We start from the raw sequence: 24982 nt of genomic DNA on the forward strand, positions 1-24982 counted from the left end.
TTGAACCTTTTAAAAACATTCATGCTGAAAAGGAATTCACCCCAAACATTTCAGATTTAGAGCAGAGAATTCAGATCCGCTTAGCTTTCATTTGAAGTATATGAGCATGTAGTCAGTGTCCATAGTATGTACAATGGACAGTGTAGCTCCAGCCACTGTAGTGCAGCAAGTCTTTCCAGTAGAGACTATGAAGGACTATTTTTTTGACTAACTTTTGTAAAGTTCCTTTTCTTCAAACTGTGCCACCAGTTGAAAACGGCATGTTGACTTCTCACTGTACTATTGCATCACTGTATTGTCCAGAGGGACAAACTGTCCAACCTCTTTCCCTGAAGATCTAAGATATAACCTCTGCCTGCTCTGAAAAGCTCTGGAGGAGGGCTTTAGAGGGCCAGAGCCCCTGAAACTGGTCTTGTAAAGAGCTAAGTGTTCAGTGGCCATGCTGTTCAGCCGGTAACTGAAGGTGAGCAGGACTAAAAATGATTTCAAGAGCTACAGGAAAGTCTTTTTTAAAGGGATATGTGAGAAGGTCTTAAACTTGTGATATACTTTGTTGTGACCGATCTTAATTTTTAAACCAAGCTGAAAAGTGTGTCCAGTGATTGCTCTCCGTGTTTCACTGAGGCCAACATTTTCATATGGTCACAAAGTTTACTGTCAATGAGCATGAAAAGCTGAGAAGCACTGCTGGAGAAATTTATTTCAGACCAGGTGGGATAGAGAGCAAGGAAAGACGTATATTGAGCTGAAGAAGCTGTGTCTTGTGTTTCATCCGATTCCTGATTCTTTTTTATCCTCCTCCCTCTTCAGATGGAGCCTGTGCTCTGCTATGAGTCCAGTAACACTTCCTGCCTGAGGACCATCTATCCCATACACCTGCGTGTGGCCCTCTACATCCTTCTGGGGGTCACAGTCATCCTGACGCTGTGTGAAAACCTCTTGGTCACTGTCTCAGTGGCTTATTTTAAGCAGCTCCATACTCCCACTAACTACCTGATAGCCTCTCTGGCTGTGTCTGACCTGCTCTTAGCAATTTTGGTCATGTTTCCTGCAATGGTTCGAACCATAGAGACGTGCTGGTACTTTGGTGACTTCTTCTGTCAAATACACTTGAGCTCAGACGTCACTTTGTGTACAGCTTCAATCCTGAACTTATTATGCATTTCCATTGACCGTTACTATGCCGTCTGCCAACCCCTGCATTACAGAAGAAAAGTGACTGATTATACTGTGCTGATTATGATTGCTGTCAGTTGGGGTATTTCAGTCTTTATTGGCTTTGGGATGATTTTCTCTAAGTTAAATATTCTTGGTGTTGAAGATTTTTATTTTAAGTATGTAGCCTGTGAGGGAGGCTGTGTTTTATTTCAGGGTGGACCTTCAAGTGTAATCTCATCCCTGATTTCTTTTTACCTACCAGCAGTGATCCTGCTCAGTGTGTATCTGAAGATTTTGCTGGTGGCTCTGAAACAGTTTCGAAGCATCCAAGAGGCGGGCCATTTGGGCTCAGTCAAACCATCAAACACAAGCCAGACTAAAGCCACTAAAACTCTGGCTATAGTCATGGGAGCTTTTCTTTCTTTCTGGACTCCTTTCTTTTTCTGTAACATCATCGATAGTTTTATTGGTTTCTCTGTTCCCCCAGAACTGTTTGAAGTACTTGCATGGTTGTGTTACTTTAACTCAACAGTGAACCCCATCATATATGCATTTTTTTACAGCTGGTTCAGAAAGGCTTTTCACTTGTTGATCTCAGGTAGTGTGTTTAAATCTGACACCTCAGAGACAACACTCTTCACTGAATAATGTGAATAAGTTAACCAAAGAGATTATGAATTAGTCCACTCCCAAAGCAGTTTAACAAGATAAACTTTCCCTTTGCCCAAAACAACTTTTAGGTCTGTGTTTTTTCTGACAGTCATGATTTTCAGAGTACTGTACTCATTTTCCCTGAATAAAGAGATGACAGGAATAAGAACAGACAATTAAGCTTAAAAATGCACAGTGGTTTACCTGAAAGCCAAAACAAGCCTGGACCACCTGCAGCCTGACATGAAGCAGTTCCCATGTTAGGCTTACTCTACCACTGAACTGTTCTTTCAAGGTTTGAGTCTCTAAAAATGTCTTAAAGTGGTCTTTGCTGTCATGTCTGTTTATATTGTTGGGAGAGAGCAGCCCAGGAAAAATACAAAATTTAAATCTAATGGTTATAACTGAAGTCTCCAGCAGCCTCATCATCTCTGACTTTTAGGTTTAGAGGATGTTTTGGCAGTTTGTGTTCATCCAATTATGTCATTTTGTGGTTTTGTGTTTACTGTGTCAACTTTTTGTACCCCAACCTTGTTCCGTGAAATAAAGATATTTTAAAAAGTAAAAAGACGACTAACATTTGCTTTATGTTCTCTTTAACTTGCTTGGTGAACATAATAAAACAAAACTTGTTAGCTTTCTAACTAGATTTAATGCCTGCTCCTGACGCAGATCTATGGTCTGCCTATTGCTCGGTACCTCTCAGTAGTGATGTGTCGAAGATTTGTTCATTTTTCAACATCAGTTGCACTCTCTTTCTTGTCTCCTGTCACTCTCTATACCCTAAGACTCACCCAAGCCCTCCTTCCTCCCTCTTTTCATGTCATTGATGTGTACTTAGTGAACCAACAGGTTGGAGTGGTTTATCTCAAGCCTTCAGAAGACAAATAAGCCTAATTAAAATAACAAAATTATTGTAGCCCAAGTATCACCCTGTAGCTTAATTTTGCTATATGTTTAAATACATAAATGGGCAAAAACAAAAAATATTCACCACTTTAGCTTTAATGGTATGAATGATGTAATCCAGCGCTTGGATTAGAAACGTTACCGTGGAATACTTTAAGATAATTTACACTACACTTGCGGACTTGGTCAGAGAGAGCAAGCAGATAGAAATGGTTGCTGATCCAGCATAAGGCCACACTGTGACTGCAAAAGGGGATGCGTCCTCCTGAATGGCATTTACACACAGCTTTCTGACACTCTCTCAGTCAGCCAGTCAGTGAGTGATCTGTGTATTGAACGTAGTAAACAGAACTATTCCTCGATACAAACTGTTTCTTTATCCCTCTAAGTTCATTAGCCGTTCGCACAGAACTGTGTTTCAGCTTGTTAAATTCTGACTTGCTGCGGAAAAGTATACTGAATGATTAGTGAACAAATCTTTTGAGCAAATCATTTTACTGAACTGATTGTAATAATTCAGTACACTGAAAACAACTGTTATTTTTCCATCGCTATCCGTCATGTTACAGCTGGAGATCCAGTGGGCAGCGAACGCATGAGTAAGGGTGTGATTCAGTATATTGAGTATTCCCTGTTTAAGCACTGTTGTGTGCAGAGCTGCTGTGTTTTTGCGAAAATAAGTCAATTTCAATGGTCGCACTCTGGAGTTCTGTTACTTCCTGTGATGCTAGAGTCGATGGCCCTCATTTATCAAACGTGTGTACGGCTGAAAAATGGGTGTACACTTCTTTCCACGCACAGATCGGCATTTATCAATCTGAACGTGGGCGTCGGGTATGTTCAAACGCCAGGTCTGAGTTTGTGTACGCAATTTTCATGTCGGTCGGGAGCGGGGTGTGGCGAAGGAAATCCGTCTGTGGAGGAGAATTATTAGATCATATGAGGGCAAAACATTTTCAGAAATACAAACTGATGTTCTTAGATTAATATTTAGAATGTTGAATTAGATATGTCACCAAGAATGTTTCTAACATTACACTTTTCTTCCGCCAATCCATAAAATACTTTGCTATGAAAGAGCAATGCCAGCTGTCAGCTGATTTCCCCCCATTTTCCTCCATGTCGTAAATCCTATGGGTTCAGCCAGCTGAACCTTGAATATTTAGGGGCTTGTTATGTAAATTATGATTGTCTTCAGCTGCCACATTTATCAACAGCTGATCAGGCGTACGTCGTTATAGGCCCTGATACGCACGTTTCATAAATCACGCGTGAACATTGCTGCAAGCTTGTTTTTACACACAGATCTGTACCAATTCCCACGTAAGATTGATAAATGAGGGCCAATGTGACAGCTTAAAATCCCACTTTGGGGACAAGTCCAGCTTAACTGACCTGGATAAAAGTTCCTAACCCCTCCAAGTGTCACTCCTAAACCATGGCCTCCTGTGCCTCTTCCAGATCTGAGCTGTGGGATGTTCATAAACTTTTTCAGAACACAACTTGCTGTGTTTCACTCTGGGTGATGTAACAGACAGTCATAGTCCAGCAGATCTCACCAGGCCCGCAACTGAACCAAGAGACCCCTAAGGCCAACCAAACCCAAAGGGCCACTTTGTTTTTTTGATGACAGCTTCATCCATCATTAGTAGAAAGTTAAAGCCTGTCTCCAAAGTATTTGAGATAATGAACTTCCTGGTCCAGAAGGGTTCAGACTAGGGATGAAATTAAAAATAAAGACAGGTTCCAGCCCACCATTAGGCTAATGAGGTAAAATCCCAAACAGTATGTCGAAGACAGACAGCCAGGGTGAGTCCCCAGCTCCTACAGGTGTTAGACATCAGGAGAGAGGGCTGCCGAGATCCCCACCAGACCAGGATTCACACCTTTAATGAAGGTTTGTGTTGCATCAGTCACAACACCAGAAACAAACTCAGGTCAAACTTTAGAGGATTACAAGTTTCCTTTAACACAGAACAGTCAACACAGGATGACATAACAAAAAAACAGAGCAGTTCACAGTCCAGTCTCCATGACAGGACTCTGGCATTTAAACTGACCATATTTACAATATGTGTTTGTATTCCTGCTTTTGTGTCAGGATAGAAACATCTAGCTCTACTTCTTTCCAGAGTTTGATATGCACTCATTGAATGAAGGGACTAATAACTGATCCTTTTGATGGGTTTAGCTTCCTGACACAGGAGTTTGTCCTCAGGCTTCACTTGACCCAAAGAATAGAATACAATAGAATAGGATAGAATAGAAAAGAATAGAATCGAATAGAATAGAATAGAACTTTATTGTCATTGTAACAAGTACAAAGAAATAGAAGTCACAGCAGCAATCAAGAAAACAAAAGTAAGAAAGTGTATAGAAAGTGGAAAAAGGTCCACAAGAAAATAGATGATGACAGCTTGTCCATCATTCTCCAGTTCAGCCAGTCTCCACCTCCACAGGGTCCAGGACTGAGCTTCATCAGTAGTCTGTTCAGTCTCTGTCTCTGGATCCTGTCTGCTCACAGCAGGTGAAGCTCTTCCAATGTGGCCTTGGTGTCTGGTGTTAGCTCTGTTAGCCATGTCTGTGAATATCATGATGCTACTCTGCCCTCTGGTCTTCCCTCTGTTGCTGGTTTAGCACGGCTAGCTCATCCATCTTATTGGAGATAGATCTTACATATCCAATCACGATGGATGGAAGGACAGGTCGATGTCGTCACTTCTTGGCTCACACCTGTGAACCAGCTCGTCGTCTTCACCTCTTTTTCCTCACCTTGTGGGAAGACATCAGGCCTTACACCAATTAGCATTGACATGCTAAAGGCTGCTAACAGCTGAGTTCACATCTAAACAATGCAGTCATGCTTAAATCTAGGATCCCCAGATGAACACAGGAGAAAAAGTAGTAAAAATATCACTGAAGCCACAAAAAAGTTTGGTGTCCATGACCAACAAATGGGCCAAACAAAGTAATGATCCACTATAAATACAAAGGTATTGAGAAAGGCTCCATGTAAACTATTTCTTTAATTCAGACTGCGCCCTAACCCAATGCTGGTTTAGATGGTTTGGACAGCTAAAGTTCTGACATTATTTGCATATTTTGATAGGTTTGGCTGTAAATTATTTAAATATGGAACTCTGGGGAACCATTGGTGTGGATACAGAGGCTGTAGTCCTTTGTTGGTGCAGCTGCTGGTTAAAGTCTCAGCCTTGACCTTTTGCTGCATGACTCTCCTTTTTTTTCTCTCCGTACATCTCCTGTCTGTCTTCATCTCTCCTTTCTATGAAGAAAAAAAGGGCCAAATATGAAACTAAAAAAAAACGGCAGCTTAATCCAAACCTGATAGAACACGCGAGGTGTTTAATCTCCATCAGATCAAAATATTAATCTTTTCATCACATCATAAGAGGCAGATGTTTCAAATGAAAGTTTGAAGTGTGTGTGTGTGTGTGTGTGTGTGTGTGTGTGTGTGTGTGTGTGTGTGTGTGTGTGTGTGTGTGTGTGTGTGTGTGTGTGTGTGTGTGTGTGTGTGTGTGTGTGTTTCATAGCTTTTGGTTTGGTTGTTCTATCTCTATAACATCCTGACCTGCACAGGGATGTTCACCCCTGCCTTCCTGTCCTGCTGGGTCCTCTGGGACTGTGATGAACTCTGTTCCCTGGTGAAGGTTTAAGTCTAACCAGGGTCACTGAGAGCTCATAAGAATCAGAATCTGTTACAGTCATCTGTCAGAGGCCAGCTCTGTAGCTGTACCGTCCATCTGTTGAGGTAAGTGTGTGAGTGAAGCTGTGTGAGGACGGTCTAAGTAACTAAGTGTTTAACTTCAGAATATTTGAAATGCTGGAACTTGATTTTTCCCCCCTTGACCTGTTTTCATCCTAACTTGACTTTCCTTAAAGAAGCTGTTGTGAGAGTTTTTTCCAAAATATCTGTTAGTATTTCTGCCTCTGCTTTTCTTCACTCTATTTCTGAATGAATTTGAGATTTTTAAGAACGTTGTAAAATCAGAGCCTTCAGATGTCTCAGTGCTCATAGTGTTTTTGTCATGACTGAAAATCAAAGTGACCTTAAGCTAAAGAGGCTCCTTAGAACAAGCAACAAGACACAGGAGCAGGCTCATCCCTGCACCATCTTCTTCATCACTCTGAAAACCGATTCGACCTTGCAATGTTTCTAACGATGACCTGTGTCTGAATCTGTCTGGTTCTAGATGGAGCCTGTGCTCTGCTATGAGTCCAGTAACACTTCCTGCCTTAGGACCATCTATCCCATACACCTGCGTGTGGCCCTCTACATCCTTCTGGGAGTCACAGTCATCCTGACAGTGTGTGGAAACCTCTTGGTCACTGTCTCAGTGGCTTATTTTAAGCAGCTCCATACTCCCACTAACTACCTGATAGTCTCTCTGGCTGTGTCTGACCTGCTCTTAGGGCTTATCGTCATGGTTCCTGGGATGATTCGAACCATAGAGACCTGCTGGTACTTTGGTGACTTCTTCTGTCAAATACACTTGAGCTCAGACGTCACTTTGTGTACAGCTTCAATCCTGAATCTGTCGTTTATTTCAGTGGACCGTTACTACGCAGTCTGCCAACCCCTATCATACAAAAACAAAGTCTCTGCCAACACGGTGCTGCTCATAGTTCTTTTTAGTTGGGGTGTTTCAGTTTTTATCGGCTTTGGGATGGTTTTCTCTAAGTTAAATATTCTTGGTGTTGAAGAAATTTATTACAAGCATGTAGCCTGTGAGGGAGGCTGTGTTTTATTTCAGGGTGGACTGTCGAGTACAATCTCATCCCTGATCTCCTTTTACCTGCCAGGAGTGATCATGCTTGGTGTGTATCTGAAAATTTTGCTAGTGGCTCAGAAACAGTTTCGAAGCATCCAGAGAGCAGGCTGTGTGAGCTCAGTCAAACCATCAAACACAAGCCAGACTAAAGCCACTAAAACTCTGGCTATAGTCATGGGAGCCTTTCTTTCTTTCTGGACTCCTTTCTTTGTCTGTAACGTCATCGATCCTTTCATTGGTTATTCTATCCCTCCTGAACTGTTTGAAACACTGGTGTGGCTGGGATACTTTAACTCTACAGTGAACCCCATCATATATGCATTTTTTTACAGCTGGTTCAGAAAGGCTTTCCACTTGTTGATCTCAGGTAATGTGTTTAAATCTGACACCTCAGAGACAACACTTTTCTCTGAATAAAGTGAATGAATTGACTAATGTCAATATGAATTTTGTCCACTTTCAAAGCAGTTTCCCTGGCCCAGAAAAAAATTGAGATGGCCTCTGAGAGTCTCTTGGAAATGTGTTTCACCTTAACTGACACAATCCATCATCTCTTGATCATAGAAGAGAGTGACCCTACTTTCCTCCCCCAATTTGAAAGTATTCCAGCCAAGCTGAAGTATTTCAGTGTGTCAGGTCAGATCACCTGAGGATGTTGGGCTGCAGATGGGTATGAAGAAGAGAAGTGTCGTAAACATCGCAAAAACGAATGCTTTTTTAATCTTTATTTTAAAAATATAACTTCTGACAAAGAAAAAAACTCCAGAGCAATGAAACATCTCTTCTTTAAGAGTGTCCACTTTATAAGCTCCTGATAGATGATGAGCACCATAGATATATAACAGAACATAAATGTATGTTACTGTAGAGGTCAGTTACCTAAAGACCAGCCAAAGCTGTTTTCTTCCAGCTCTAGCACGCTGTCATACTCAGTCATAAACTATTCCAGGTGATGCAGTCAGTGAAGGGTTGAGGGGTGGTATGAGGGGAATCTCTGTGGGTCTTTGTGGGTTATCGTACTTATTAAATATGATAATATGATAAATATGAAGATATCTTAAAGAACTTTGATGTATGAAATAAAATATGAGAGGTATGAATTGTATAAAGAAACAAGTTCACTGTAGCTATGCTATATCTCCCGGCCTCCACACATCTTAAACCTTTCCATGCTTTTTACAGAAATAAAACATCAGGTGAGGGGAATGCAGCAGTATGAGGGGATTCAGCAACCCTCTGAACTCTGAACTGTCTGTTTGAGCACAAGCTCTTTTTCAACTGAACTGTATATAATAAATACAGACCTGATCAAAATCTTAAGACCAGTTGAAAAATTGCTAGAATTTACCTATTACACACATTTGGATCTTAATAAGGTTTTAAGTAGAGCTACAATATGCAAAAGCAAGAAGAGGAGTGTGACAAAAAGCACTTAAAAAAAGTAATTTATCAAAAGCAACAAGTAAACCGAAATAGGCTGATTATCAGCTGATCAATAGTTCAAGACCATCACCCAAAAATAACAAAAAACTCTCCAAACCAGAACAAAAGCTTTTCTCAGTAGGACTCAGTAATGAATAGCTTCACCGTTTTTGTTAATCACCTCAAATATTTGTTTGGGCATGCTTGATGCAAGTGTTTCCAGGAAGCTTTTAGAAACATTGCTCCAAGTGGTGAAGATGGCTTCATGAAGGGCATCAACTGTCAGGAACTGATGATCATTTTTACAAACTTCCCTCGCCATCCATCTCCAAATGTTCTCTATTAGATTTAAATCAGGGGAACATGAGGGATGGTCCAAAAAAGTGATGTTATTCTCCCTGAAGAAGTCCTTCATCAAACCAGCACTGTGACCTGCAGCGTTGTCCTGTTGAAAAACCAGCTGTTACCACACAGACCAGGGCCCTCAGTCATGAAGGACGCCCACTGTAACATCTGCATGTAACCAGCTGCCGTTTCACCACCCTGCACCACCTGAAGCTCCAGTGTTCAGTGACTGAAAAAGGCCCAGAACATGATGGACCCCCTCCACTGTGCTGGGTAGAAAACATCTCAGGTGGGATCTCTTTGTCATGTCAGTCATGTTGGAAGCCATCTGGACCGTCAAGGTTACATTTTTTTCTCGACTTTATTCAACTTTTAAGTGTCTCGTGTTTGATGCTCCCTGGTCAAGTCTAAACGGGCAGTTTTGTGACGTTGAAGGAGACGAGGTCTTTGAACTGTTTTTTGTTTTTGAAACCCTTTTCCTGCAGATGCCGTCTGATCGTTGTTGCGCTGCAGTCGGCACCAGAAAGGGTCTTAATTTGGGTTGAAGACCGCTCTGTGTCTTGATGAACAGCCAATCGGATCATCTGACTCAGCGCAGGTGTAATTTTTTTGGGTCTACTACTTGACATGTTTGTCCCATAATGCTCAGGATCTTTAAAAAAAAAATCAATCCGACCACGTTCAAGAAGAGACAGCTTCTTAGCTCTAGCCATCAGGAGGGCATGACCGCGTGAATGCCTGACAGAAAATTAACATTTTAAGCTGATTTTGGCTTTAATAGCCTGTGGTCTTAAACTTTTGATCAGGTGATAAACAACCTATTTCCATTTACTTGTTTTCAATAATTTACTTTTTCAAAGTGCTTTTTGTCGCACTCCCCCTTCTTGCTTTTGCATATTGTAACTCTATTTAAAACCTCTTTAAGATTCAAATGTGCAAAAGATAAATTCTTTCATAAAACTTATGAAATGAAGCAGAGTGTCAGCCAAGAAAGCAGAGATGACAGCTCAGAGCTTTGCACAGTGTGGGTGAGGCAGATTTGAAGATTGAGCAGAGAGGCTGAAGCTCTGTGAAACTCTGAGTCTCACAGATCCAGAGCCCTCTGCAAACCCTGAAGGTGGGGGGCCAAGGAGGGCCACACCAGCCAGTCCTTAAACCCTGCCTCAGTGAGTGTTGGTAAAATAAAATTAATATAAAACATCTTTTAGTGTAATGTTAGCTTTGGATGCTTGACCAAAGTGTATATTGGATTTAAACTAAGGGACCCATTTCTTCCACTCAAACTAACCCATGAGCCTGACCTTTGACCTCTCAAATAAAATAAGTTAATCATTGGCTCCAAGTGCTGATGTGTAGACATACATTCCTCAATCATTATAATCATCACTACTTTTATTATAATTGAGTTAGAAGGTTAAGAGGAGTGTGAGTGGATGACTCTATGAAACACAAATGAATCCCTGATGGCTATGAAACTTCATACACTGTTCAGTGATAAACCATGTTCTCTTAGAGTGTCCACTTGTTTGTGTTTTACTTCAGGAGCATCTCTCTAACTTGTTGTCCGTAAAGTCAAAGCCCCTCTCTCAAACTTCTGACAGTAATGAGCTCCCTAGTGTGTGTGTGTGTGTGTGTTTGGTCCATGTGTGTGTGTATGTGAGAGGTGCAGCCAGGGATAATGAGCTCCCTGGTGTTGGAGGTGTGAAAAGTCAGGGAAAAGACCGTCTGTATCCCATCAGACCTGAACTCACAGATACAAACTCTCATCTCAAACTTTGGATGATGAAACCCATGTGGCCTCGCCGTTCAAGATTACGTGACTTTTCTCCACAGAGCATGAGTTTATGGTGGAATCTAAGTACTCTGGAGTAAAGGTGTCACTGATCACTGCACAGTCATACCCCAGGTCAGTCGTCTCCTTCCAGAGCAGGGTAACCTTCCTGTGTGATAAGTTTAGCATGATTGCTATGAGAACTAACACCTCTTCCCTGATAGTGAACAATATTTGAGAGAAATACATAGAAAAAATCAAAGATCTTTGAGTCCAGCTCATGAAAAACTGGAACAAAACCAAAAGCATCACATTTATACTTTTTGTTCATTGTACATCTACTTTGGACTTAGTGTCTCTTGTGTAGTGTCTTGTTTTGTGCGTACATAATTGGTAAACCACCTCACAAAAGACACACAAACTGTTTTTAACTTAAGCACCATCTTTAGGATATATGCTATGACCTGGCATGACACTGTGCTTCTCTGATCTTCATTGTTATGACATGTTTCCATCATAAAGTTTGTATAAAGCTTTTTAACTTGAGCCTTAAGCACTTTTTGAGTCTTCTGGGTCCAGAGTCAGCCACTGATGGATTCCACCTCATCCCTCACTAGGGATGGGTACCTGTCACATTTGAAATGATACGGTACTGATGCTCGGTGCCTGGCAATCGATACCAGGACTCAACAGTACCAATTTTCGGTCCTTTTTTTTTTGCGTTTATGGGGTAAAAAAAATATCATTTCGTTTAATCATAAAGTTTACAATTTTTCAATTCAACAGATTTATTCTTCAATATATAACCTTGCAATGCTGTGTTCATGTCCAGTATGGAAAATAGCCTTCTCTTCCACTCTCTCACAGTCACAAGGCTACATTTAGGTACCTAAACATGGTACCTTTTGATGTTACATGAATCGGTACCTGGTACTTTTAGCAGAATTCGGTCTGTACCTATAAAAGTAACTAATTTGGTATCCATCCCTGGCATTCACCCAGCTGAAACCCAAGCCCATGTCCAAGTGTAAACCTTTTTGGGGTAATTCTTTAAACAAAAGGCCTGCCCCTTCTTCATCTGTTTGACTCGATGAAGGGTGGGTTTAATTTTCAGGGCTATTTGATAAAACTGTGACCAAAATAAAACCCAACAATTTCTCCATGTGAACTTCACAATAGGCGTCTACAGCCGAGATGTGAAACAATCACTTTAAGAAACTCCTGCACCAAACCTAAAGGTCATCTGTGGAGGAGTAAAACTTCACCTCAAGCTTTGGCAGAGGGTCTGAAATCATCTGCAGGCTGTTAGCTGTGAGTGAGGTCAGCCTGAACACCCTAAGACACCAACAAGTGCTGGCTCATCCTCTCTTATGCTACGTTCACACTGCAGCTCAAAGTGACCCCAATCTTATTTCACTGATCAAATGTGACTCATATCTGCTTTGTTTCTGACAGTCTGAACAGGACACATCTGACATTTTGAATCAGATGCAGGCCACTTTCAAATGTGGCACTGTATCCAAGATTTTTTTTTTTAGTGCAACCTCGATCTGAACAACCAGGCCACATTTAATGCAACTTTGACGTCATTCTGAATCAGAAGTCACGCTTAGTGAACACAGACATGGAACAAAGCAGAGATGGAGCTGGGAGGGGTGGAGAGAGGAAAGCAAAAGTTAAACTAAACTATATGTTTGTGTTTCTCATTGTGGAGAGAGCTGGGAGAGAAACATGTGGGGGTCATACAGGCAGCAAAGCAAGCACAAATAAGCAGCTAAACTTTGGAAGACAAGCCCCAATACCACCGAAAGAAACCACTGTGCATGACATCATGAGTGTTCAACTGAGCATGTTGGTCACTTATAGAGTGTGAGCTGTTTGCAGACAAGCCACATTTAAAAGTATAATGTGATCAGCCAAAAAAAGAATTGATCAGAGCAATAAGGACTGCAATGTGAGCATAGCCTTACAGATCTCCTGAGTGGATTTCTGAGTGGTGGTGTGGGGCTGTGGGGCGGTTATAGTGCTGGGAGGACGATTCAGATACAGATTTTTTTTTTTCCTTGCATTGTAACTGTAGGCTAGATCTCCATCATTCAAGGGCTGGTTTGAAATTTGTCCATCAAATTTCATCATTTTATGTTAGTAAGGGTCAGGGTTTGTGTTTCATGGAGGATCCAGAAAATGACTCTGCAGGAGTAGAATAAACAGTGAGACTGTAAAAGAGGTTGTGTCTTTGACCTCTGCCCTTAAACAAAGACTGAGACTGTGTCTCTGGGACCCAGTGTTGTCACAGGGTGTTTTTGGTCAAACTAGGTTTAGAGATAATCTTGGACAAATTCAAGGGTGGGAAACCAAATAGTTGCATCTTTACTTCTTGGAGATGATGTGATTCGACATTTTATCTTAGAATAAATTGTACTTAGGACAACAACAACTGATTCTTTTTATAATTTTTACACTAAACAAACAGAAATTTTGTGTACAAAAGTAATCATAAGAAGAGAAAGAGGGCGTACTAAAACATATTTTATTGCTTGATAAATGATAATAACATTAAAAATATCATAGTGTGTTATCACCTGCAAAAGAAGCAGACTTTAATTTCACTGATGACAACAGAAAAGACCCTGTTAATGTAAATGTATGTCACGCAAAACAGGAGTTCAAATAGTTAGTGGTTTAGTTCAGAGACAAATCCATGACTGCAGAATTAGGACTGAAAATATTACAAGTGATAATACAATAGAAAGATTTCTTGAACCAGGGATAAAACAAGGCATAAATAATTGGGTTCAAGGTTGAATTAAAGTAACCCAACCAAACAAATGTTTCAAAAACAGCAACTGGTGTGGAAAAGCCTGTGAAAGGGTCAATCAATGAGTTTGTAAAGAAAGGCATCCAACAAAAGATGTACACACCAAGCACGATACTCAGAGTCTTTGCAGCCTTATGCTCAGACTGTTTTATCAGCCCAACTCTTCCTCTGTCCTTACTCAAATCTCCAATCCTTCTTCTATGCTCTTTAGCTACAATAAATATCTTAGGCCCCGTTTACATGACGCCGAAAACGGTCGATTCCGCAAACATTTCGTTGCGTTTTGGCCTTCCGTTTAGACGAGACCACGTTGCGTTTTCAGTGAAAACGCAAACTTTTGAAAACGCTCCCCAGAGTGGAAAGATCTGAATCCTCTCCTCCATCCAGCTTCGTGTAAACACAGAGCGGAGCGTCTCAGGGTGAAACGCTGACGTCACCGCATGCGCACTCGCAGTTTTAGGTGAAGGCTCCGCGCTCAGCCACATTTCCAGTTGAGCCAGTAGGTGGCAGTAATGCGCGTTATGGTTGGATTGCCGACCGTCTCACACAACAAAACGTCAGAAAAAGAAAGAACAGAAGCGGAGACTTCTCCTCCTGGAGTCGTATCAATGCGGATCGTTTTCACGCCGTCCTCATGTAAACGCAGGTGGCTTTTGAAAACTCAAAGGAAGAATCGTTGCGGGAGTCTCCGTGTAAACGGGGCCTTAGTGTAGAGACAAACCATGACAGTAGATGGAAAGAAAAAACAAACAACACTGTCCAGGATTCCCCAAAGACGGTTAAAGAGAAGGTAACAACTGCCCAGGCAATTTATAGACTCCAAATAATCCTCCAGACCAGCAATGTTGGCTTTAGAGTACAAAAGGCCGTAAGAGAAGACAGCAGCTAGAGTCCAGCTGCTGAACACCATGATCCAGGCCACTGACATAGTGATCTTCATGGAGTAATGCAGAGGGTTGCATATGGCCTGCTGTCTGTCCACAGCAATGCAAATTAAGTGGAAGATGGAGAGAGTTGTTAGAAACATGTCAAAGCTGGAGTGAAGCTGACAGAAAACATCTCCAAAGAACCAGCAGCCGTGGACAGTTCTGATGGCACTGAAAGGCATCACAACAACACCGACCAGCAGATCAACCAGAGCCAGAGATAAAATCAGCATGTTGGTAGGATTATGCAGCTGTTTGAAATGTCCGATGGACACAATGACAACAGAGTTTCCTAAAATGGTCATCAGTGTGCCCAAAGTGAACAACATATAGAGAGCAAACTGAATCCCCACACTGAACTGAGTCCGAACACACGAGGCATTGGACTGAGGGAAACAGAACTGCTCATCAGGAAGACCAGCAGACATTGTACAAACAAAGACACATGAAGCTCAGAGAGAAACCAACAGAGAGAGGGAGAGAGCAGCCAGAGAGGAGGCAGAAATATCTTTCTTCATTCCACATACACAGTTTATAGACACCTTCCAGTCACCTGATACATTGTGCCAGCCAATTAAAAGGTTTTTATCAGTGTTTCAGTTTTGATTACATTCAGTCAAGCAGGATAATATTTCTCATTTCCTATGACCTTAAAACAGATTAAATGTCACAGGTTATCCGTCCCTTTAACTTGTTGCACAATGGGTTATGGCTCATGTCGGGTCAATGCAAAAGTCAGAGTTTAGAGCAGGCGCATATTTTGTTGCGAATGTGCTTTTTCCAAATGAAAAAGAACACTAAAAAATCTTGATTTTTGTGTTTAAACAGCATACAAAAGTTTTTTTTTTATGCTGCCTAGAGGCAAAAAGATCGAGGAGGGAGAGAGGAGGAGAATTGAAGGAGCATTGTGAGGATGAGAGCAGCTTTCACAGTCTCTGTGCTGAAAGTAATGCAATGGTTAGATGCTACTCTCCACCAAATTTCACCAAACTCAGCCCGAGCAGAGTTTAACAACAGAGAAAAGATCAATATGGAAACAGTCACAAAGTGAGGGGGCCTGAGACAGATCAGAATCATATGTCAGTGTTGCCCAGTCTGCTTTGGAGGCTAGAAGAGCAAATGGATATTTTTGATGTCTTAACGTGTGGTGGAGTGCTGTGGCAAGAACAGTAGAGACACACGCTGAACTGCTGTTAACATCTCAAAAGGACATACTTCAGGTATCAATTAACAGAAAAGCAATCAACAGATTTTCAGTCCCAGTCTTTTTTTCATCTATTAATATTAAATTCAACCAAACAAAACCTCTCTGTAAGGTTGCTCTATAAACTTTCACATGACATAAAATCTCAAGAAATCGTTAACTATTTTTAAGTCTGAGAAACACAACACATGAATAACCTTTTTAATCCTATTTTCTAACCAGTTGAAATGCTATTTTTAACATTAACTGTATTGTTGTTTGTTCATCCTGTTATTTTACTATTTGTACAAATTAATGGCATGTATTTATTACAGAAACACCTGTGTGTACCTTCTTTGTAACAACAGTCTCACAAAAAAATGCGAAATGTTCCTTTAGCAATGCTTTCATACACTAAACGTTCTACCAATGCATCCATAACTTTATTCACAACACAAACATGAAAATACGCCTGATTGTGGCATTAAACCTTTGACTTGTATTTGCTACAAAAACTGACCAGAAAATAAACATGCGTGAGAAAATCTTCTCCAAGTGCAAGTGAATCAAGTTCATCAAACGGTTCAGTAGTTTCTCTATTTCTCACAGTCAGTTTATTTATACTTTCTCACTACTCCATGTGCCAAACCCGCTAGCATTAGCATGGTTAGCATTCAGACTTAAACTCAAGTTTACACACTCCTAGCTACAAACGATCTTGTTCAATAACATGTGTAAACACAAAGTGCTCAGCGCTAATGTTTTAAAACTGTTATAGTCTGGTTTTTGTGACTTTTGAGTAAGTTTTACTAACCTGTGGTAAGAATAGGAGAGACACATGTTGAACTGCTATTAACATCTCAAAAGGAATGTTTCTTAAGTAAAAAAAATAAATTATAGGGGTCTCTGTTTTTTCTGTTTTAATCAGCTTGTTCTCAAATCCTTTCTAAAGACGCTGATTTCAACTCTCTGCATCAGTTTAACTCAGTTTCAAACAGTTGCTATGTGACACCTCTAAGGGACACAAAGGAACTGGTTGGACTACACTTCCCAGTAGGCATAGCAGGTTGATTAACAGCTCCCTCCTAATTTGTTGGGAGATATCAAACTTGATGAGCCGACATCACCACAGTATTTGACTTTTGAACATAGGTTAAAAGGGTCATAGGGGTCATGACGCCTCATGGCCGATTGTTGCATGTGGCCTAGTGCCCTCTTTGGAACCAAAACACACATTACAGTGCCCTCCTGGTTGGCAAAACACACTGAACTGCCCTAATGGGTAGTTAGAACATGCGCCAAAGTGCCTTCCTGTTCAGCAAAATATGACTGCCCCTGTTGGTGGTGAGAACAAGCCTCAAGTTCCTTTTCATTTCACCTCAGCCATATTAAAAGTCTGTGCGCACCACTGTATTGCTGTCAAAGAAAGAAAGAAAGAAAGAAAGAAAGAAAGAAAGAAAGAAAGAAAGAAAGAAAGAAAGAAAGAAAGAAAGAAGTAAAAAAGAAAGCCCTGCTTTAAATGAGCACTTGGATGTTTCACAGCACTACTGACAAAGTATTCTGTGTACAGAAGAAACCAAAGCTGAGTTGTTTAAAGGTAACACACACTATTTGTGGAGAAAAGAAGGCACAACACCAGTGGCATTTTCCCCCAGAGGCCAAGGGAAGCCATGCCTCCTCTCTTTTTTTAGACTGTACCGGTGATTTAATGAAAATACTCCTTTTTAACAGTTTCGATAATTCTTCTGTGTTTTGTCATTGTCATCTCTTCCTTATTTCTCTCCTCTAGTTATTGAGCATTTTACGATGTGTAAAACAGCGCCCTCATAAATGTCATTTGGTGAATGAGTGGTGATAATATGATACTGCACGCTGTTGTCCGCAAAGAAGCCAAGCTGAGTTGGCGTCCCTTGGTGAAAAAAAAAAGAATGATTAACCAATCAGATGAGGCCGCGGTCATGACACTGCTTACCTGTGATTGGCCAAGACTGTGTCAAGGGAAGCCACCCCGTCTTTGGCCTCAAACCAATCAAATCAGAGTATTATCATCATCGAGCCACTGAATGAAATCAGGGAGAGTAGCACATGAGCAGTGTCCATGAAGCAGCCGGTTGTGTGTTTAAGTGGGCGGTTGAATGAATTAATAAGATGTTTAAGCTAATTTGAGAGGACAATGTAAGTGTGTGAATGAGTGAGTGAGGGTGGGAGAGTGAAAAGGTGTGTGTCGGTGTTCAAAGTAAGTAAAATAAGCGCTCTCTGGGCACTCTAACAGGTCATTCCATTACATGAAATAGCCATATACAAGCTGCAACATAGCCTTTTATGTACCACACTCCCTAAAAATCATACAGATTAGAGGCTTTGTCTCACTTGGCTTCCTCAAAAAATATCCCCACGCCACGCCACTGCACAACACACCAACATCCTAACTGTGAGGTATGATGAAGGGCATAGGCCCTTATTCTGTGAGTGCCTCAGGGCCCAGGAACACACTGAGATTGCAGAGCACCAATGTGTGCCATTCATGTAAACGCAGCTGTCATTACTTTTCTCACGTGTGTTGCTGTAAACTCTGTCTTTTAATCTCTCTCCTTAAAGCCCCAAGACTAGCAGTAAGAGCAGAACTGATTGATCATGTAAACTTTGGCAGATTGGCACGTCTCGATTTACGGCATCAACTTTCAGAACCACAGACAGCTCTGCTCTTCAAGGTTTAAAGTACAGCACATTGTTCAGCTATCTAGTCTTTGGAGAGCCGGTTTCTAGATTCCTTTAACCTAAACTGTATTCTCTTTGTCCACTTGAAATGATTAAATAGTATAAGAAGAAGAAAACAAAAATACTTGTTGGTGTTGTGCATAAAGTTCATGGAAGAACTTGACTGTGTGCTTGTGTGCATCTATGCTGGTTGCTGCTGTACTGCCTACGCACTAGTCTTCGAACTTATGATGCTTTTGAATGACACAATATACCTAAACACCCATTTTAGAAGCTTTAATAAAGTGGCAGTCATGTAAATTTTGAACACCCACCAGTGCAACCATAAATCAGCGCCTATGGCGAGGGGCATCATGGTTTGGGGCTGTTTGCTGCCTCAGGGCCTGGACAGATTGATTCCTTTTACTGAAAAATAAACAATGTTTATTAAGACACCTAGCAGGAGAGCTGAAGGCCACCTGTCCACCAGCTGAAGCTCAACAAAAGATGGGTGATGCAACAGGATGATGACCCAAAGCACAGAAGGAAATCACTGGCTTTATGCATAAACCCTGGTCATTCCAATGGGTTCACATCCTGTGTCTTGCAGCTGTTTACTTGAGAGCATGTACTGAAATTTGCAGTTCTTAATCATTGACTGATATAAAATGTGGACCCAGACCTGAAGAGGTTTTACATCGTCCAGACCATGTAATGTCCAATTATGGTAACTTGCTCTTTCACATTAAAACAAATGTGTTTGGAAATGCAGATGACCTAGTGGTCTAGTTCTCGCTCCATGAGGTCCACCCTTGTGTGGGTGGCCCGGGTTTCGCATCCAGCCTGTGGCATCTTTCCCGCATGTCACTCCCCACTCTCACCCTGTTTCCTTCTCTGTCCACTTTCCTGTTCTCTTCTACTTCAGGCAGAAAAAAGCCCAAAAATAGGTTAAAAATGTATTCAGTGTGCTACCATGGCCTAGCTCTTTAGGTTTAATAGAATAATTGTTGGAGGTCTTTTGGTTGTGCACTGAACTAAAATAGATCTTATTTACCTTGAAGGAGTTCATCTGGATAGACCCTGGTACTGGAAAATATCACTTGTTTTACTTTTCTTTCAACAACTTGAAAACTTGAGTTTACAGTGGAGGTCTAAGGGACATTGATGTGGGTTCAGAGGTCACTGAGCTTTGGGGGCTGAACTTTTAAACTACATTAAGGCGTGCCGATGAGCCCCTCTGCAAAGCTCACCCACAAAACTCAATGAATGTCCCAGTCTTTCAGCTCATTTCTTTTTCAAACAGATATTTCTTTTATTTATTTTTTTACTTGTTACATGGATCAAAACAACAGCAAAAAATAAACAAATAAGCAAGGTGCAAGATAGTAGACTTACAGAAATGCATTATCCTGCTTGGTTTTAATACATTACTAAAGCCATGTGTGACAGGCCTCTGCGTGCTTTAAAGCCATGAACCGTGTCACATGTGTTTACAAACCAGGAATAAAACAGAAAAGGCACATAATGAGGAGTTTAAAAGTGAATGGCATAAATTAATGGTAATTTCCTTATTTGTCTTGCTCAGTTTGTAGTATGCAGGGGAATATTCAAATGAATGCAGAGCTTTGTACATACTGCTGGTTTCAGGCTAACATGTTAAAGGACATGTATGACTTCATCCAATGAGTTTGAATGACAGAGGGGCCTCAAAGAGGAAAATGAGTGTGTTTCATTTTACATCCAACAGTCATATCATGGTGACTGGGATCAATTTGCTTCAGTGAGCATATTTCTTTCAAGATTTGTGATTCTGAACAAGTCCCTCAAAATGAATAAGAACAGCAAAAAATGAATGAGACATGTGATCTTATTTGTTGTACTTTATGGTTTAATTTTCATTTTGAACAACAATTTAATTTTTTTTTTTTTACAAAATTATTATATTTTACATTCCATTTTCAATCATTTATAATAGCATACTTGTTTAGGAGAATACAGACTACTAGCAAACTGAGGGTCCAAACCCAATCTCTGGGAGCTGCTGTGTCAGACTCATGTACTGAACTGAAAGCTGACGCAATGTACAAATGCAAAATTCACAGTATATTACTCGTCACAAAACCATATAAAAACAATGAAAATAATAGAACATAACACGTACCTAAAACTACACTTTAGTAATCAGTGATTGTTTGCAAAACAGGACTGCATTACAGTATATGTTTTATAAAATTAACAAACATTATGTACATCATGTAACAGCTGAGAATTTGTATACACAATAGATTTACTGATGATGATTAAAAATACCCTTCAAATGCATGTAATGAACTTGTTTCTGATCATCTCTGAAGGAAAAGTTATGTTCCTGAGAGTCAGTGGGTTATTTCAGGGATAAATCCATGGTGGCAGAATTTATGCTGAAAATTTTAAAAGTGATGATACAATAGAAACATTTTTTGAAGCTGGGAAAGAACAAGGCATAAATAATTGGGTTTAGGGTTGAATTAAAGTAACCCAACCAAAAAAAGGCTTCAAAGGCAACGGCTGGTGACCCGTAACCTGTGGAAGAGAAAATCAATGAATCTGCAAAGAGAGGCATCCAACAGAAGATGAATGCACCAAGCACGATACTCAGAGTCTTTGCAGCCTTATGTTCAGACTGTTTTATCAGCCCTCCTCTATCTCTGTCCTTACTCAGCTCTCCAATCTTTCTTTCATGCTCTTTAGCTACAATAAATATCTTAGTGTAGAGACAAACCATCACAGTGCATGAAAAGAAAAAACAGACAACACTGTCCAGGATTCCCCAAAGGCGGTTAAAAGCAAGGTTACAACTGCCAAGGCAGTATATGGACTCCAAATAATCCTCCAGACCAGCAATGTTGGCTTTAGAGTACAAAAGGCTGAAAGCATAAAGAGCAGCCAGAGTCCAGCAGCTGAACACCATGATCCAGGCCACTGACATAGTAATCTTCATGGAGTAATGCAGAGGGTTGCATATGGCCTGCTGTCTGTCCACAGCAATGCAGATCAAATGGAAGATAGAGAGAGTTGTTAGAAACATGTCAAAGCTGGAGTGCAGCTGACAGAAAACATCTCCAAAGAACCAGCAGCCGTGGACAGTTCTGATGGCACTGAAAGGCATCACAACAACACCAACCAGCAGATCAACCAGAGCCAGAGATAAGATCAGCATGTTGGTAGGATTATGCAGCTGTTTGAAATGTCCGATGGACACAATGACAACAGAGTTTCCTAAAATGGTCATCAGTGTGCCCAAAGTGAACAACATATAGAGAGCAAACTGAATCCCCACACTGAACTGAGTCCTAACACACGAGGCATTGGACTGAGGGAAACAGAACTGCTCATCAGAAAGACCAGAAGTCATCAAATAAACAAAGACAGATGAAGCTCAGAGAGAAACCACTTGAGAGGGAGAGAGAAGGAAACAGAGAGGAGGCAGAAATATCCTTCTCTGAAGCACAGACACAGTTTAGTGAGCGCCTTCCAATCACCTGATACAGTGTGCCGGCCAATCAGAAGCTTAATGACCTCCTGACATTGGAATAAGAGTTTATTTTATGATTACATCATACTCAGTGGATCAGAACTTTTCTTCAGGATAAGGATGTTTTAATCAAGTCACAGCCACAATCACAGCCTTTGATACAGCCCCATGCCCTCAAAAAAGGGAAACATCAATTATTTCACAGAATCTACTCATCATGTTGAGATGAGACCAAGCTCCTCAGTTTAGTTCCAACACCAAAGAGAGGATAGAAACAACAGCTGCATTTCCATTAAACCTTTTTTTGCAAAATAAAAGTGATATTTCTGAAGTTTCTTTTAAGTAAAATTACGCCTTTCAGGTGTTTTCATTACGACTAGAGTTGTGGACAACTTGAGTAAAAGAGTACATAACATCTGTTCAGACGCTGTGCTGATGCCGATGCTGATGCCAATTCGTGGACTTTTGTGTTTTTATTCACTGGTCACTCGCTGCAGCTGTATCCATGCCAGCAACCAGGCAGGAACAAAACATTGAATGAAAAGCATCATATCCAGCTCACCTGCTCTCACACACACACACAGGCCTCCGCCCATCCCTCCTGCTGCACTCTGACTGAACATCTACATTGAGCACATAACTGATGGCTGAGCTGTTACAGTGCGAACGCCAGAGTCCATTTGTGCAGCAGTGGCCACGAACTAGGGACTTCTGGGAAAGAACCATGGCCAGGGAGGTTAGGGAGGTGCTCTGTTTTTCACATCTGGTCACATGATCTTGTGAATAAAGGTGTTTCCATTGCACTTTCTCGATAAACTTCAAAATCAAAACTTATGAAAATGTACCTCATGAGAGCTTAAAAAAATTATTGAAATTTGAGAGGTTTTTTGAAACGTTGGTGTTTCCGTTACCATTTTTTATTGTGGTATTTACATTTTGTGCAGTTGTGGGTGTAATGGAAAAACAGCATATGACTCTGCATTGACTTGTAGGTGCACGTTGTTCCACTTTTCAGCAGCCCATTCATTGCTTTTTCTGTAAGCATTTCAGAGCTGTCTCTTTGAGATGTGATCTGACTGCAAACTGATGAACATTTGAGGCAGAGGGCCACAATACAACGTCTGTATCTGTGGAGTTTATAATGGAAAATAAACTTAGTGCACAGACACACTACTTGCACAAAGCAAGGTAAACACGAAGAGATGGTTTGACACATGAAAGAGAGGAACTTTGTTTGCACACATTCTGCCCTCAGCTGAACTGAGCAACTACTGCAGGAATCAACTAAAAACTGTAGTGCCACAAAAAAAACAACAAACCGCAATCAAACAGCCAATATCTTCTATTGAAGTCACGCTCAGGGTTGAAAGCTGAAAACATGTCCTCACATCTTCAGTTTGAGTTCCAGGTAAGAGTCTTATGACCTAGAATAACCTGAATCATTTACATTTTGAAACAGTTGATAGGAGAATCGAGAGCATCATTGGGCATGTCTGAGATTTAAACACAAATCTGACAGTATTCACAGTCACAGCTGTGTCAGAGTGTGAACCTTCATGGTTGAGGAATGGGGGTTAAATATTTTCAGGCTGACAATAAGAAAAAAACATTTTTTGAACCAGGGATAAAATAGGGCATAGATGATTGGGTTCAAGGTTGAATTAAAGTAACCCAACCAAACAAATGTTTCAAAGACAGCAGCTGGTGTGGAAAAGCCTGTGAAAGGGTCGATTATTGAGTTTAAAAAGAAAGCCATCCAACAAAAGATGAAAGCACCAAGCACAATACTCAGAGTCTTTGCAGCCTTGTGCTCAGACTGTTTTATCAGCCCAACTCTTCCTCTGTCTGTAGAGTTACTACTCAAATCTCCAATTCTTCTTTCATGCTCCTTAGCTACAGTAAATATCTTACTGTAGAGACAAACCATGACCGCACAAGGAAAGAAAAATGCAGTTATACTGTCCAGGATTCCCCAAAGGTGGTTGAAGAAAAGGTAACAACTGCCCAGGCAGTATATGGACTCCAAATAATCCTCCAGACCAGCAATGTTGGCTTTAGAGTACAAAAGGCCGTAAGAGTAGACAGCAGCTAGAGCCCAGCTGCTGAACACCATGATCCAGGCCACTGACATAGTGATCTTCATGGAGTAATGCAGAGGGTTGCAAATGGCCTGCTGTCTGTCCACAGCAATGCAAATCAAATGGAAGATAGAAACGCTGGTGAGAAACATGTCAAAACTGGAGTGAAGCTGACAGAAAACATCTCCAAAGAACCAGCAGCCATGGACAGTTCTGATGGCACTGAAAGGCATCACAACAACACCAACCAGCAGGTCCGACAGAGCCAGAGATAAAATCAGCATGTTGGTAGGATTATGCAGCTGTTTGAAATGTCCGATGGACACAATGACAACAGAGTTTCCTAAAATGGTCATCAGTGTGCCCAAAGTGAACAACATATAGAGAGCAAACTGAATCCCCACACTGAACTGAGTCCGAACACACGAGGCATTGGACTGAGGGAAACAGAACTGCTCATCAGAAAGACCAGCAGACATTGTAAAAAAAAAAGACACATGAACTAAATAAGAAACAGAGCCAGAGACCTAGAGACCTGTGCTGTGGCAGTTTAAAGACATGACATCTTTGTTTTGTAGAAATAGATACAGCTTTTACCAGCTCTGCCTGCGAATGTAAGATTTCAAGCCAACCAATCAGAGCACTGTTTGTCATTTAACACCACCCACCCCTCCCCCCATTAAAAAAAAGAGTGGTTGTTGCACAAACACAACCTTAACT

General features: G+C 41.0%; 5 protein-coding genes across 5 annotated transcripts; 2 read left to right on the forward strand and 3 right to left on the reverse strand.

Annotated features, from left to right (window-relative positions):
- Positions 1-810: 810 nt before the first annotated feature.
- Positions 811-1806, forward strand: LOC141797816 (trace amine-associated receptor 1-like). Its single transcript, XM_074679501.1, has one exon. The coding sequence runs from the start codon at positions 811-813 to the stop codon at positions 1804-1806; it is 996 nt and encodes a 331-aa protein (XP_074535602.1).
- A 5123-nt stretch (positions 1807-6929) lies between these two features.
- LOC141797817 (trace amine-associated receptor 1-like) lies at positions 6930-7925 on the forward strand. The gene has a single exon (XM_074679502.1). It carries the CDS (start codon positions 6930-6932, stop codon positions 7923-7925), a length of 996 nt encoding a protein of 331 aa, XP_074535603.1.
- A 5803-nt stretch (positions 7926-13728) lies between these two features.
- On the reverse strand, positions 13729-15218 carry LOC141798225 (trace amine-associated receptor 13c-like). Its single transcript, XM_074680059.1, has 2 exons — positions 14568-15218; positions 13729-14088 (listed from the first exon to the last, which is right to left on the reverse strand). Exons 1-2 carry the CDS (start codon positions 15216-15218, stop codon positions 13729-13731), a joined length of 1011 nt encoding a protein of 336 aa, XP_074536160.1.
- A 5835-nt stretch (positions 15219-21053) lies between these two features.
- On the reverse strand, positions 21054-22064 carry LOC141798333 (trace amine-associated receptor 13c-like). Its single transcript, XM_074680218.1, has one exon. The coding sequence runs from the start codon at positions 22062-22064 to the stop codon at positions 21054-21056; it is 1011 nt and encodes a 336-aa protein (XP_074536319.1).
- A 1648-nt stretch (positions 22065-23712) lies between these two features.
- LOC141797818 (trace amine-associated receptor 13c-like) lies at positions 23713-24741 on the reverse strand. The gene has a single exon (XM_074679503.1). The coding sequence runs from the start codon at positions 24739-24741 to the stop codon at positions 23713-23715; it is 1029 nt and encodes a 342-aa protein (XP_074535604.1).
- Between the last annotated feature and the right edge of the window lie 241 nt (positions 24742-24982).

Source organism: Halichoeres trimaculatus, unplaced genomic scaffold (assembly GCF_033239565.1).
Source record: "Halichoeres trimaculatus isolate MK-OKI-2021-1 unplaced genomic scaffold, fHalTri1.1 fHalTri1_scaffold_9, whole genome shotgun sequence".
In the NCBI taxonomy this organism is placed as follows: Eukaryota; Metazoa; Chordata; class Actinopteri; order Labriformes; family Labridae; genus Halichoeres; species Halichoeres trimaculatus.

Coding starts and splice junctions, on each gene's coding strand:
- LOC141797816 (XM_074679501.1), top strand. CDS start 811: ATGGAGCCTGTGCTCTGCTATGAGTCCAGTAACACTTCCTGCCTGAGG.
- LOC141797817 (XM_074679502.1), top strand. CDS start 6,930: ATGGAGCCTGTGCTCTGCTATGAGTCCAGTAACACTTCCTGCCTTAGG.
- LOC141798225 (XM_074680059.1), bottom strand. CDS start 15,218: ATGTCTGCTGGTCTTCCTGATGAGCAGTTCTGTTTCCCTCAGTCCAAT. Junction 14,089..14,567: donor TGGTTTGTCTCTACACTAAG/GCCCCGTTTACA, acceptor ACGGGGCCTAAG/ATATTTATTGTAGCTAAAGA.
- LOC141798333 (XM_074680218.1), bottom strand. CDS start 22,064: ATGACTTCTGGTCTTTCTGATGAGCAGTTCTGTTTCCCTCAGTCCAAT.
- LOC141797818 (XM_074679503.1), bottom strand. CDS start 24,741: ATGTCTGCTGGTCTTTCTGATGAGCAGTTCTGTTTCCCTCAGTCCAAT.